At 40.1% G+C, this 16,720-nt stretch overlaps 1 protein-coding gene across 2 annotated transcripts in view; it reads right to left on the minus strand.

The window, feature by feature from the left end:
- Positions 1-890: 890 nt before the first annotated feature.
- Positions 891-16,720, minus strand: part of UPK3B (uroplakin 3B) — a 165,022-nt gene continuing 149,192 nt past the window's right edge. For both annotated transcript variants that reach the window (XM_073670560.1, XM_073670559.1), the window contains exons 5-7: positions 9,127-9,206; positions 8,496-8,625; positions 891-4,209 (exon numbers count right to left, since the gene is read on the minus strand). In XM_073670560.1, coding sequence (XP_073526661.1) covers positions 4,080-4,209; positions 8,496-8,625; positions 9,127-9,206 — 340 coding nt within the window. In that variant the 3' untranslated portion in view covers positions 891-4,079. The remainder of the gene's footprint in view (positions 4,210-8,495; positions 8,626-9,126; positions 9,207-16,720) is intronic.

Here is a 16,720-nt window from a genome sequence, read left to right on the forward strand (position 1 = left end):
AGAGGCTAAAAGGGATCTGATTAACTATATCCGGAAGAGACTTGCGGCCTAGCGGGAAGACCCGGCGACCTCTGCTAGATATAGAGAAAGAACTCACAAGGTGACTCCCACGACTGGGTGCATCACAATTTTGCAAAGCACTTAACTGTTACTTGCTGAAAAGACCTTTTATTGTTATTCCTAGTTACTGTTGATTCCAATTGTTACTAACCCTTTAAAATAATTGTTATATCTATAAAGTGGTTATATCAATCCCTGACTGTTTTCCGCCTCGTGGTATCTGTGCGTTGCATTCCAGCACCTGTGTTACATATAAAGCCCACCATATCACCACAGTGCAACTCTTACTGGGTCCCCAGCCTAAAAAGTGTGGCGCCATGTGCCGACCACTACCGAAGTGACAGCGCACCAGTAGGGGGAGCGATATATTTGCCATATTTCGTGAAGTACTGTACGAGGCGGAAAACAGTCAGGGATTGATATAACCACTTTATAGATATAACAATTATTTTAAAGGGTTAGTAACAATTGGAATCAACAGTAACTAGAAATAACAATAAAAGGTCTTTTCAGCAAGTAACAGTTAAGTTCTTTGCAAAATTGTGATGCACCCAGTCGTGGGAGTCACCTCGTGAGTTCTTTCTCTATGTCTAGCAGAGGTCGCCGGATCTTCCCGCTAGGCCGCAAGTCTCTTCCGGATATAGTTAATCAGATCCCTTTTAGCCTCTCATGCACTAACTGGTCCCCTCCCAATTTGAAGTCCTAATCTCAACTGTCCCCGATACCGTAGGTGAAAGTTGGAAGTGACGGCCCTGCTCACTTGCCCGGTTCCTCCGCTTCTGCTGGCATGTCTCTCCTATTGCAGTCCTTTCTCAGCTCTTCTTGGCTTGACCGTCGACGGTAGTCTCTCACATTTGGGGTAAGGGGATCCAGACCTCGGCTCTTGACAGGCGACGTCGAGTTCCGGGAACTTAATCAGTACAGAGTGCGGGTCCTGGCTCTGACCAGAATGTGCAGAACTCGGGGCACTTCTGTGAGGGGTCCGGAGCTTATCAGGCGGCGTCCGACACTTTAGGGATTTAGGGATGCAAGCCTGTGCCTGAGGCCTGTCATACTGGGCTCTGCGGCACTTCTAGAGCACGTCTGCTCTGCAGCTTGGTGCCAAATCTCTGGCTGCAGCGTCTTCTCCGATGCATAACTGCACCTTGCGCTCTCTTGGCACCAAAAGCCCCCCTGCAATCTGGCACACAGGGCTTTTATACCTGGGAAACCCTCTGGGTCACCTGATCAGGTTCAGCGCACAAAGTCACCCCCTTGCAAATCTCCTAGCATCATTTGGTTTCTGCTAACACAATATTTTGTTTTACTTTCGTTTTCAGTTTGTTCTAGCAGAGGGTGGTGTTCACTTACAGTTACTTTGTCTCTCTTGTCCATCTCTCTACACATACAGTCTGATCAAGAATGTTAAACTAAGAACCTCATGTTCAGTTTTGTAAATGTTTGCGTAGCAGCAAACATCACAAATACAAAGGTCATCATCAGGCCCCCATCTGCAATGACAATCTTGTTGTGTTGGGGCCAATGGGGTTCTGAAAGGACACCTTCAACCATTTCCAACCTCTTCAATGCTGCTGTCATAATTCAGAGCGGCATCTAAGAGGTTAAACTTCTGTCATCAGCATAAGCTCCAATCGTAGCTGTTAGACTCAGGTGCCAGCTTTATAACACAGCCAGCGCCCATGCTATTTGGTGCATGATCAGCTCCTGAACCTGCGCTATACATGTACAGATTGAAATCTGGGCAGAATGATCTCACTGGGCACCGTTGCCCTGACACTTGCACAGATTCACCTGGTGTAGGCGGCGGCCCTGGATTAATCTAAAATTTGCTAATCTGCCTAAATGTAAAATTAATTTTATAATATCTACTTCTCCTGTGACATGTCTACTGTTTGTCACAGCTCTCTTTACAAATGACTTGTACATTGCTTTATCAAAGGCATGGGTCTCCTGGTATCCTTATATCAATCCATGGTCTCATCTAGAGCTTTATATCATAAACATAATAGGTTACCTTATATTTCTCTACGAAGTGCATTCCTTACAAGAGAATCCCAATAAATAGTTATGATGCCACATTGTGAAGAGAGCAATTACTGCTGTGAATGCTATTTTGATAATGACATCAATAATTTTATTGTTGTAGTTTATAAAGATAAGCTCTGACTAATCATTTATACTGCATTTTATCCATTATTACCCACAGGTGACTATGACTACTAAATATGCCAGGTATGCCCCTAATTGCCTCCTGTTTAGCATACATTCATACAGTACACATGCATACAGGGTAAGTTTGATAGTTTTTGTGTGGGGTATTGCAAAAGCTGTCTAACATGGGTTACATTTTATATTACAGGGGGTACAACAGCAAGACACCTGTTCTGCTCATGTTTAGCAATGTATCCTTATAGAAATCGGGAGACATATATATTAGATTGTCATAAAATGATGACAACATTGGCAGAATCTGCCAAAAATCATGTTATGAGTACGACTAAGTTAGGATAACTAAGGTGATAGTTCTTATGGCAGTGCCCATCATCAAATTTTATTTCGTTTATGAGCCAACACCAACTTTGAATTAACCTTGTACACATTTCTAAATTCACATAATGAGATATCATGATGTGCCATGCACAATGACACACACAATTCTGTAACTGCCTTTTAAAAATATCTCCATGAGTCAGACTGTTTTATAAATTTTACATATGGTAGATGGATTCTCAGCAAAAGGAGAACAACTTTATTGTCACAACGTAAAATTAGTGATGACAGATTCACTATATACATTTTCAAGCTATTAAATCTTCTTCAAGCCCAAATTGTTATTTGGAAATGAGAGTAGCTCGTAGAGCCAAAACAATTAATGGAGTCACATTTTTTTCCATATAAATGACTTAGAGCTAATAATTCTGCCTGTATTAAATTGCCACTATAGAAGGACAGCCACCCTTCTGCCTCCTTTGTCACGTGTTTAGCTTCCCAATGTGATAAGAGTGGCACAAAATCACATCTGTTATTTCCACAATTAATATATACATTGCTGTCAAGTAGTAGAACATACAGATCATTCAACACAAATTAAAAATAAAACACAAGTTTTGCTTTACAAATCCTCCAGCACTATTTCATACTTTTGTAAGATATGCAGAATCATATCAAGCAATATCATTATATACTGGGTGTAATAGTGAAATGACATTATATACAGGGTGTAATAAAAACTGACATTATATACTGCGTATAATAATGAAATAACATTATATACTGGGTGTAGTAAAAACTGAAATATACTGGGTATAATAATGAAATGACATTATATACTAGGAATAATAATGAAATTACATTATATACTGGATGTAATAAGAAATTACATTATATACTGTGTATAATAATGAATTGACATTATATATTGGGTACAATAATGAAATGACATTATATACTGGGTATAATAAAGAAATTCAATTATACACTGAGTACAATAATGAAATGACATTATATACTAGGGATAATAATGAAATGACATTATATACTGGGTATAATAAAGAAATTACATTATACACTGGGTACAATAATGAAATGACATTATATACTAGGGATAATAATGAAATTACATTGTATACTGGGTATAAAAAAGAAATTACATTATACACTGGGTACAATAATGAAATGACATTATATACTAGGAATAATAATGATATGACATTATACAATGGGTATAATAATGAAATGACATTATACACTGGGTATAATAATGAAATTACATTATATACTAGGGATAATAAAGAAATTACATTATACACTGGGTACAATAATGAAATGACATTATATAGTGGGTATAATAATGAAATGACATTATATACTAGGGATAATAAAGAAATTACATTATACACTGGGTACAATAATGAAATTACATTATACACTGGGTATAATAATGAAATGACATTATATACTGGGTCACTATTTGGAAACCAACATTGCCAAGGTTCAGGGATTGCCAGTAGAGCTGCTGATTAGGCAATTGGCTGAGAGTATAGTTCAGTATTTTCAGGTGCATGATGTGTCTTATAATTCTTCAGATTTTGTGCTTGTGGAACAGTGTTTTCTATTTTTTCAGTCTTCTTGCAACAAATTATGTTTTGCCTAAAAAAATAAACATAAATGAAGACATCAATAAATAATATTTTATGACAGAATTACGGAATTCAAATACATTTTCAATAAGATTTTTTTTAATATTCTAATTGACCTAGAAAATCCCCATAATTTTGTCAGCACTTGGGTAAATGAAACCTCATAGTCTTTTTTTTTCTAATAAATAATTTCCCTCATCCTCATTTTTATTTTAGCTTCACCAATTGGCACAACAGTTATTTTCCAGGTACTCACTTATATTTTTTATCCCTGTGTTTCAAGAGCCATCATTTTTTACTCATATGAGAGGTTTTTTTTTTTTATAGAATGACTTATATTTTTATGGCATCATGTAATTTACCAATAATGTACTTAGAAATGGAAAAAATATCTTTGTTGGAAACATTATTTTTTGGGTTTTGTTTTTTTTCTGCTTTCACTGACATATTAACTTTATTCTGCCACTCAGTACAATTGCAGGAATACAAAACTACATGGCTTTTTATGTTGTAATAGTTTTTATAAGGAAAAAAACTTTTGGCTTTTGCCATCATATCCTAAGAGCCGCAACTTTTTTTTTTTAATCTTCCTCCTATGGAGCTGTCAAAAAGCTTGTTTCTTGCACAGGGCCGGCTCCAGGTTTTCATGGGCCCCTTTAACACATACCACGATTCATGATGCACAGATATGGTGGAGAAATATAGGTATACAACACAAGGCCCAGCCTGCCCCCTCATCCTTCACATATGCAGACATACACACACGCACAATAGGCAGACATGCACACACACAGTACGCAGACATGCACACACACAGTACGCAAACATGCACGCACACAGTACGCAAACATGCACGCACACACAGTATGCAGACATGCACACGCACATACACACAGTATGCAGACATGCACACACACGCACAGTATGTAGACATACGCACAGTACGTAGACATGCACAGTGCGCAGACATGCACACACACAGTGCGCAAACATGCACGCACACAGTACGCAAACATGCACGCACACACACACAGTATGCAGACATGCACACGCACATACACACAGTATGCAGACATGCACACACACGCACAGTATGTAGACATACGCACAGTACGTAGACATGCACAGTGCGCAGACATGCACACGCACAGTGCGCAGACATCCACACACACAGTAGGCAGACATGCGCGCACACACAAAGTATGCAGACATGTGCACACATGCAGGCATGCACACACATACACAGATATGCACACATACAATACGCAGACATGCACATACACAAACATATACACAGATAGACACATACAGACATACGTACATATTTGAACACAAATTCTTAAAAACACATAAAACAGACAAATATATATATACACAGTCATACACACTGACATACAGACATTCACCTCATACATGCACACATACACACACACATTAGAAATATTTTTAATATGGGGGTTGGGGAAGCCTCGCTCACCTGCCCCCGGCCTGTGTCCCGTTCAGTTTCTCAGGCATGTGGCTGTGCAGGGCCGCCGGCGTGTCTTTGATGGCCATCACAGACATGGCCCTGGACCATCAGTGGGGCCCACTCGCCAACGGGGCCTCGGCCGCTCCCCCAGCATCTGTACAGGACCGCCAGCGCTATTTGAGCGCTGTCACTTTCCAGACATGGCCGCACGCAGTACACTGTGTGGTAGTAATGATGCGGCAGGGGCACACAAGCACAATTAAAGGAGCAGTGTCGACCCTGCCGTGTCATTACTAGCTAAGCAGACACAGCCGTACAGCACACTGTGTGCGGCCATATCTGGAAAGTGATACCACTCAAACAGCACCGGCGGTCCTGCACAGATGCTGGGGAAGCGGCTTGAGCCCCGAGGGCTAGTGGGCCCCCTTGATGGTCCAGGGCCCTGGCCCTTGCCCGGGTGTGCCGGATGCTGATGCCAGCCCTGTTCTTGCAGGGCAATCTGTAGGTCTTCTTCTTACCATTTTGGGGAAGTGTATTATATTGTCAGTGCTCTCCCCATTTAAGCCCTGTATATCTTTAAAAAAATCTGTCAGCAGCTTTTTACTATTCAATCTGAGAGCAGCATAATGTAGGGCCAGAGAGTCTGATTCCAGCGATGTGTCACTTGCTAAGCAGCTTATTGTAATTTCAATACAATCAGCGTTACTCAACAGGAGATTATCACTGCCGGACTAGGTGTGGCATGCAAGGCAGTCCAGCTAATCTATTTAACCCCGCCCCCACCACTGATTGGCAACTAGCTGATAATGTGCAGTGTACATGGGAAGCTGCCAATCATGGGTGTGAGCGGGTTATACAGAGCTCAGCAGTCTGACCACTACTATATCTTTGGCAGAGACAACAGGGATTCTATCAAAACTACTCCAGCAGGCCAGTAAGTGATACATCACTGGAATCAGCTCTCTGCTACTACATCATATTTCTCTCATATTATATAGCAAAAACCTGTTCACAAATTCCCTTTAATGGGAGTACCAACATGATAAACAAGTGAGCATTTATTGGAGCTCAAGCTGCCAATGCATGCTATAATGGTTTCCACTAATAAAGCCTCTTTATAATTTAATAAAAAGTTGTGATGTTTTTTAATAAGGTTTGTCAATTCTTGTAGATTTTTTTAAAAGATCTCCTCTTGCAGGGTATCCATTATATGACTGCGACAGATACAGTTATATGAAAAAGTTTTTGCAACAGCTATTTCAGTTTGATATATGTAATAACTGTTGGACACAGTAATGTTTCTGCCTTGAAATGAGGTTTATTGTACTAACAGAAAATGTGCAATCTGCATTCAAACAAAATTTGACAGGTGCATAAGTATGGGCACCTCACCAGAAAAGTGACATTAATATTTAGTAGATCCTCCTTTTGCAAAAATAACAGCCTCTAGTCGCTTCCTGTAGCTTTTAATGAGTTCCTGGATCCTGGATGAAGGTATTTTTGACCATTCCTCTTTACAAAACAATTCCAGTTCAGTTAAGTTTGATGGTCGCCGAGCATGGACAGCCCTCTTCAAATGATCCCACAAATGTTCAATGATATTCAGGTCTGGGGACTGGGATGGCCATTCCAGAACATTGTAATTGTTCCTCTGCATGAATGCCTGAGTAGATTTGGAGCGGTGTTTTGGATCATTGTCTTGCTGAAAGATCCATCCCCTGGGTAACTTCAACTTTATCACTGATTCTTGAACATTATTGTCAAGAATCTGCTGATACTGAGTGGAATCCATGCGTCCCTCAACTTTAACAAGATTCCCGGTGCCGGCATTGGCCACACAGCCCGAAAGCATGATGGAACCTCCACCAAATTTTACTGTGGGTGGCAAGTGTTTTTCTTGGAATGCTGTGTTTTTTTGCCGCCATGCATAACGCCTTTTTGTATGACCAAACAACTCAATTTTGGTTTCATCAGTCCACAGGACCTTCTTCCAAAAAGAAATTGGCTTCTCCAAATGTGCTTTTGCATACCTCAGCCGACTCTGTTTGTGGCGTCCTTGCAGAAACGGCTTCTTTCGCATCACTCTCCCATACAGCTTCTCCTTGTGCAAAGTGCGTTGTATAGTTGACCGATGCACAGTGACACCATCTGCAGCAAGTTGATGCTGCAGCTCTCTGGAGGTGACAGTTGTTTTGAGGAGCCCATGATGCCACTCTTCAGAGGAGATTCAAACAGGAGAACAACTTGCAAGTGGCCACTTTAAGTATCTTTTCTCATGATTGCATACAGCTGGCTATGAAGTTCAAAGCTCAATGAGGTTACAAAACCAAAAAAAGTAAGTCAGTAAAAAGTAGGTAGGAGTATTTAAAACAAGAAAATGATAAGGGTGCCCATACTTATGCACCTGTCAAATTTTGTTTGAATGAAGATTGCACATTTTCTGTTAGTACAATCAATAAACCTCATTTCAAGGCAGAAACATTACCGTGTCCAACAGTTATTACATATATCAAACTGAAATAGCTATTGCAAAAACACCAATTTTTATAAAACATTAAGCTTAAGATTAATAGGGGTGCCCAAACTTTTTCATATAACTGTAATTTTGTCTTTTGTCTCAACCACAAATTCGTGTCAGATTCTACATCCAGTTTTGAGGGATTTACAGGCCTTTCTACCACATGAAATGCTTTTCCATATATCTATAGTTTGAATTATATACAGCTCAGTACCAAGTGATATCTACAAAATTGTGACACCATATACAAGAAACATAGTTTCACTATAGAAATATATAATGTGTTATTGAGTATGAAGTTGTTCTTTACCTTCCCACAATAAATGTCCCAATAAGACAAACCAGAAAGGTAGCCAATAGGACTGAAAGGATGGAGGTAATGACAATCATTCCACCGCTCCGTCTTCCAGGCCATGTATCAATTAATGATGATGCCTTACCTGTTCAGTGCAGAAAGAAAACAAAAGTGATTGTAATTAAACATATGTTTTTTGCTAAAATCCCATTAAAGAGGTGGGTCACTACATTGTATAATTCCCTCATCCATTTAAACATTGTAACTAAGTATTTTTGTAAATATCTTCTGCTTCCATATGAGCCTGTGAGCGGCGCTATCGCTTCTCGCTCAGTCCGCATCACGCGACCCCGACTGCAGCTGCTGCTGACATCCGCTGATTCACGTCAACTTCTGGACTCCCTTGCATCACCCTGGTGTGACCCAGTTGCACGTACCCCCGATTGCCTGGGCTGCGGGCGGCGTTTCACCGCACGTCACAGCCCAGGATCCAGCACTTTGTAGGCATGCTCCAGCTTACGTAACTCCTGAGCACATGTTAAAAATGCTTTGCCAGCATTTTGCCAAATGCAGAGTTATTATGTGAAGTGAACAGAGCCTTACATTGAATATGACATATTTATCGAAAATTTTTATTTTGCATTACCTTGGCGAAGTGTGATTGGGCCAGACCAGCCAGTTTTATCCACAAATGCACCAGTTGAATCCATAACAACAAATATAACTCTGAAAAACACACACAAAAAAAACATTGTTATCTATTCTAATGATGAAAATCATTTGGTTTTTTTTTATTTCCTAATCCGCCTTTAGTTTTATTCGCCAGAGAACTTTTGCTGTGAAGCTACCAGAGTGCCTCCTTATTCTTAGACCAGTTTCTCACACGCTGTGTAAGATGTACCATGCTCAAATCACCCGGCCTCACCACTGGGTTTCCTGACCTGAGATATCTGCCTCATAAGCAAGCTTCATCAGGGAACAGTGATAGAAGCAGGGTAAGTGACATCAGCTCCCTGAAACGGATTATCATCAGGGGGCAGCACTGCTGTAACTGATCCTGCGTCTATTACCGTTCCCTGATGATGTCTAGTTTCAGTGAAAGAAACTGTGTGACGGTGGTGATAGAAATTGCAGGGCAGTGTAGCTGAGGTGAAAGAAGCTGTGGGTTATGACAGATGCTGTGTGGCGGTGGTGAAAGAAGCTGTGCTAAGTGTATGCAATGACACCTTCTGATAGCATCCTGTTTAAGGGGGAAGATGACAGAAGCTTTGGGGAACAGACTGCAGGGCCCCTCAAAAGAATATACTCAGTGACTTGATTTAATTTTCAGATTTCCTCAAAATAAATGTCACAGGAAGTGCAGTAAAAAAAGAAAACAGATATAGGGATTGGCTATATAAGGATTACAATAGGCAATTTTCATAAAAAGCAAATTACAAAAGTGGGTGTGGTTTAAAAGTAGATTTTTATATAGGGCATATTATGTATTGGACTACTCCTTTAAGATTGAGGAAAACAGGAGTTTCGGGATAGGTTGAGAGATTACTATCTAGCTTTGAGTAAGCCCTCTTCCTTGTTCTGCCCCCTTAATCGTTAATGGGAAGTAGAGGAGCGATATGGCAGTCTTATACCTAAACAGGAAGTTTTCTAATCCTTCATATAACCCACAGAGAGACTCATACAGGGCTGTTGCAGCATTGCTAAGGACAATGTCTCACCAGCAATGTGGGTAAAATAACTGGGATGCTAAAAAGTAGTTGTACATATTAGAAGCTGCCAGCCCTCCCTGTCCCTTTAAGGCCTGTAGGGTAGCCAGATTGAACCTAAGTGGTTTACCCTGCCAGTAGAAGGAATGGAGGACACCTACTAGCTGTTTAGGAAATTATAATGTTAGATGCATTGGTCAGTTATGAAGTAGATCTAGAAACTTAGGAAAATTAACAATTTTGTAAATATTTATGTGACCAATATAAGTGACAAGGAAAGAGATTACTGCACTTTCAAGTTTTGTTTGTAGAGCTTATAAGGGGGACTAGATTGAGCTGCCTACAGTTGAAACCAGAAGTTTACATACACTATATAAAAAGACACATATGCATGTTTTTCTCAATATCTAACATGAAATGAGAATAAACCTTTCCTGTTTTAGGTCAATTAGAATTACCATAATTTTTAATATTTTCCAAATGCCAGAATAATGAGAGAGAGAGAGAATGTTTTAAGGCATTTTTATTGCTTACGGCAAAGTCAAAAGTTTCTGATAGTTTTTTTTTGGCAACATCTTAGTTAATTGGAGACACACCTGTGGATGTATTTTAATGCACACCTGAAACACACTGCTTCTTTGTGTAGGATCATGGGAAAGTCTAAAGAAATCAGCCAAGATATCAGGAAGAGAATTGTAGAATTGTAAAAGTCTGGATCATCCTTGGGCACAATTTCAAGATACCTGAAGGTGCCTTGTTCATATGTGCAAACAATTATATGCAAATACAAACAAGATGGGAATGTCCAGCCAGCATACCACTCAGGACGGAGACTGGTTCTGTGTCTCAGAGATGAATGTGCTTTGGTCCGACATGTGCATATCAACCCAAGGACAAAAGCAAAAGACCTTATGAAGATGACGGCTGAAGCTGGTAAAATTGTGTCAATATCCACAGTGAAACGAGTACTGTATCAACATGTGCTGAAAGGCCACTCTGCCAGGAAGGAGTCATTACTCCAAAAGAAACATAAAAAAAGCCAGATTAATGTTTGCAAATGAACACAGGAACAAAAACTTTAATTTTTGGAGACATGTCCTGTGGTCTGATGAAACTAAAATTGAACCTTGGAAGCCTAAGAACACCATCCCAACTGTGAATCATGGGGGTGGCATAATCATGTTGTGGGGTTGTTTTTCTGCAGGAGGGACTGGTGCACCTCACAAAATAGATGGTATTATGGGAAAAGAAGATTATGTGGCGATACTGAAGTAGCATCTCAAGACATCAGCCAGGAAGTTAAAGCTTGTGTGGAAATGGGTCTTCCAAATGGACAATGACCCGAAGCATACTGCCAAAATGGTAACAAAGTGGCTTAAGGATAACAAAGTCAATGTTTTGGAGTGGCCATCACAAAGCCCTGATCTCAATCCTATTGAAAATTATGGGCAAAGCTGAAAAGGCATGTGCGAGCAAGGCGACCTACAAACCTGGATCAGTTTACACCAGTCTTGTCAGGAGGAATGGGCCCTAATTCCGACCAACTATTGTGAGAAGCTTGTGGAAGGATATCCCAAACGTTTGACCCAAGTCATTCAGTTTAAGGGCAATGGTACCAAATACTAATGAAACGTATGTAAACTTTTGACTTTGCAGTAAGTAATAAAAATACCTTAAAACATCCTCTCTCTCTCATTCTGGCATTTGACAAATATTAAAAATTATGGTAATCCTAATTGACCTAAAACGGGAAAAGTTTATTCCGATTTCATGTCAGATGTTGAGAAAAACATGCATATGTGTCTTTTTATATAGTGTATGAAAACTACAGGCTGAAACCCCGGTAAATCCAAGGTCAGCCAGAATAGCCTACTCATATAGAATTTAGAACACAAAAAAACATGAGTCAAAAATGGCATAAAAAGTTAAAGTTTTATTTAGTCAATCTGTAAATAACTTACATTAATATATCCATAATATAATGCATGACAAGAAAGTGCAATGTGCTGGAAGAAAAACGCAGTCCCACCTGCAAGGGCATATCATACCCAAGCTAACAAGATAGAGTCCATATACATAGTGTGGTATCTTTCCAGAGATATACTGGATAAAATATGGCTATATATTCCAATCGGAGCACATAAAAATGTTTAAACCAAAGCCAGGTTCACCAGATGCTTACCACAATTGTATATGGGTTCAAGGGGGACGCGGAGGACAGGTGGTAAAGGTGTCTCGATGCACGTTTCGCTTGCAAAAAGCACTTGCACTTTCTTGTCATGGATTATATTTATATTATGAATATATTAATGTAACTCATTTACAGATTGAATAAATAAAACTTTAACTTTTTATGCCATTTTGTACTCATGTTTTTTGTGTTCTACATATTTAAATTGATTAACATAAGGAACAGATCACACGAGAATAGTAGACTAGTAGCCGTCACATCAGGCTCTCAAATGGGAACAGGACAGATTTAGTCCAAATCACCCTTAACCTAGAAAAGGAGCAAAATCTCTTAACTAATTCTAATAGCGAAACCAAGGCATAACCATCCATTATTCACCAGGTAGACAAGGGTATCGTCGGCATACAATAATATTTTTAGTAGTAAATAACCCACTAGGAATCCGCATAATGGATGCTAACTGTTTCACTGCCACTACTGAGGGCTCAATCTTTATGGCAAATAATAGGGGGAAAATCGACAGCGTTGCTTTATGCCATGCTACAAGGGAAATAGCTTAGATACCTCTAGGTTGTGACATGACTCGGTTTGGGGATTCGATCCAGAGACCTGTTGCTTTGTGGTCATTTCTTCTGTCTGTTGAGCTATTGCTCTTTTCCTTCCCTGTCCAAATGCTAATTTTTTCTATTGTCTTTTTTCTCCCATCTTGGTTTACTCCTTTCCAGGTGTTTTCTATTTTCCCATATTGGTTTGCGCTATCACGTTCTGGATGGGGCTTTATATATTAACCCTTCACTGCACTTCCTTGCTGACTATACTTCAAGGTGGATTTGTGCTAAGGAGTTCCAGTACTTTAGCGAAGGGATTTACCATGCTAGATTTACACCGCTTATATTCTTGCTGTGTGTCTGTTTTTCTACCTACCCAGCACCATTTCCTTTTACCACTTTTAAGTTTATGGGAAGTTATTCTAGTTTCATTTATTTTTAGTTCTCCTTAGTATTCCCTCTCTCCCCTTTTATGAATGTGTTTTAAGCTTCTCACCATGAATCTTCATGTCCAGTTGCACACCTTCCTCTCCCTTTGTTGGCAGTGTGTTGTGGCCTTCCCTCTAGTTCCTCAGGAGGAACGAGAAACCCCTCCACAACCTTTTAGGGAGTCAGGTGCGAGGTGGTGTTTAAGTTGTGCGGTTAGGGATTGACTAGTTTGTACAGGGACCAGTTGGGTGTAGGTGCGATTTCTCTCTATAGTAAGTCTTCCTTACTCCCTTTACCCATATGTGAGTGTGTTACGTGCATAACAGGTTGGTTATAACACTAGCCATAGTATCTACAACTCTTGGTAGAGCTATGTAGCTGTATGGTAACAGACTACAAACAAACCTTATATAGTTTGATTCCACAGTCAAACATCACCCATTCACTAATTCTTGATAATATACATTCCGTATGTTAGCATAAATTAGGGGACATAAGGAAGAGAGCATGGCTAAAGAATCATACTAAACAAAGTTTGTTTGTAGTTTGTAACCATAGACATTCATAGGTCTGCAAAGGAGCTATGGACAGAAAAAAACGACAAGAGATGTTACATCAAGGACTATTATTAATCTGCTTCATTGTGTATTTTAGATGTATCAAACCAATAACATTTGGTGCAAAGGTAGAAACAGCCTTTAAATGCGTTTTAAAAAAAGCTACAGTTCAGTTCAGTAGTGCAGATTTCTCTGATAAGATATCTTACAATGTTTCTTATATTGGCATGTACTATTGATTTATATAACATTTGTTGAAAGGACAGGTAATATCAAAATGAAAACTTCTATTTGGGCTATTTGACCAAAAGGTGGTACTAAAAGAGGTTATCTTACTACTAGACAACCACTTCTTAACAGCTCCACAGGGGCTCCTGGGCTAGCATCTTTCCCTCGATCGCAGCATTGTGTTCCCCAGTGATCAATTGACATAAGTCACATAACCCTGCTGCCAATCCATGGTTGCAGATTGGCTACAGTAATCAAATTGCATAAAAGTGTCACCTGACCATTGGGGGACACAGCTCTGACAGACAAATGGCATTAGTATAGAAAGTAAGTAGGAAGTTCTTTTTTTATGATGGTCTGTGGAGCTGTAAAGAACTGATTGTCCAGTGATGAACAAATGGTAAAACCCTTTAAGTACCACCGTTTCATAAAATAACAAATATATATAGCAGGTGAAATAAGTATTGAACACATATCACTAATTTTCTAAGTAAATATATTTCGAAAGGTGCTACTGACTATTGCTATATGGAATTCTCACCAGATGTTGGAAAGAACTAGTGATGAGCGAGCATGCTCGCCAGTGCTCGGTACTCGCCCGAGCATCTTAGTACTCGAGATGCTCGGAGCTCGCTGAATACTTTCGAGATGCTCGGGCGGGAGCTCGGATCCCCGTCCTGCATGATTGGCGCTATTTAGAGCACCAATCATGCAGGGATTGTCTACCACTCACTGTAATGTCACAGCCATGATGGTTGTGGCATTACAGTGATTGCCCAAATCGATGGGAACAGTGCTCACAGTGAAACATGAAAAGCCGGCAATTCATCAGCGGCATACACCGGTACCCGACAATTTAGAACAGAAAGAATAGAGCATCACACATAGATTAGATAGATAGATAGAAACATATCAGTCACATAAATAATAAGTACAGTGACAGTGTTGGTTACTGTACTTGTTATTTAGTGTTAAAATAAAGGATTTATTAAAAAAAAAAATAATAGTGTTTTCATGCACCCGTCGTTCATGTGAATGTAGCAGAGCTGAAGCTGTCCTGGGAACCATGGAAAGGTAAGGATGAGGTTGGTTTATTATTTTATTCTTATTGCAGGAGATCGTTGGCTTCAGCTGGAATGGGCGTAATGGTAAGTATGGTTTAATTTAGAACATTAAAGAATTGTGTGTTTATTTCAATTAAAGGACTTTATTCTGGGTGTTTGTGGGGTTTTTTTAACTTTGACTATGGGGTTAGTAATGGGGGTGTCTTATAGACGCCTCTCCATTACTAACCTGGGCTTGATGTCAGCTGGCATTATAAGCTGACATCAACCCCAGCACTATTACCCCACTGCCACCGCTAGAGGGCAGTGGGAAGAGCGAGGCTAAGTGCCAGAATTGGCGCATCCTATGGATGCGCCATTTCTGGGGCGGCTGATAGCTGGTGTTTCTAGCCTGGGAGGGGGCCAATATTCATGGCACCCTTCCTGGGCTATTAATATCAGCCCCCAGCTGTCTGCTTAGCCTTTGCTAGCTATTAAAATAGGGGGGACCCCACGTCATTTTTTTTTTGGGTCCCCCATTTTAATAGCTAGTAAAGGCTAGGTATTCATCTGGGGGCTGATATTAGTAGCCTGGGAAGCTCCGTGGGTATTACCCCCTTCCCAGGCTTCAAACATCTGCCCCAGCCATCTGCTTAACCTCCGCTAGAGACGAAAATTATGGGGAACCCCACGCCAATTTTTTTTTTAATAAATCCTTTATTTTAACACTAAATGACAAGTACAGTAATCAACACTATCACTGTACTTATTATATATGTGACTGACATGTTTCTATCTATCTAATCTATGTGTGATGCTCTATTCTTTCTGTTCTAAATTGTCGGGTACCGGTGTATGCCGCTGGTGAATTGCCGGCCAGCTTTTTTAAAGAGACAAAAACACTATTATTTTTTTTTAATAAATCCTTTATTTTAACACTAAATAACAAGTACAGTAACCAACACTGTCACTGTACTTATTATATATGTGACTGACATGTTTCTATCTATCTAATCTATATGTGATGCTCTATTCTTTCTGTTCTAAATTGTCGGGTACCGGTGTATGCCGCTGATGAATTGCCGGCCGGCTTTTTTAAAGAGATGGGTGCATGAAAATCGGAGGGCACTAGTGTGTTCCAAGTGCCCTGCTATGTTTTTCATGCACCCTCCTATATACCCTGCCTGCCTGTCTGCCTTTATATTCTGCCTGCCTGACGTTTAATTGAGCACCGTTCCCATCGATTTGGGTTATTTTTGACCTTCTGCAGACCGCTGGGGGGGACCACCAGAAAAATGCTTGAGTTTCCCATAGACTTACATTGGGCTCGTTGCTCGGGTCGAGCACCCGAGTATTCCAATGTGCTCGTCCTGAGCTTCGAGCACCCGAGCATTTTAGTGCTCGCTCATCACTAGTAAGAACCCATCCAATCCACACATGCAAAGAAATCAAACCATAGATATCCATAAATTAAGTTATGTGTAATAATGAGAAATGACACAGGGAACAAGTATTGAACAGATGAAGAAAGAGAGGTG

Source organism: Phyllobates terribilis, unplaced genomic scaffold, assembly GCF_046119375.1.
Source record: "Phyllobates terribilis strain yellow unplaced genomic scaffold, ASM4611937v1 Scaffold_2__4_contigs__length_985480577, whole genome shotgun sequence".
In the NCBI taxonomy this organism is placed as follows: Eukaryota; Metazoa; Chordata; class Amphibia; order Anura; family Dendrobatidae; genus Phyllobates; species Phyllobates terribilis.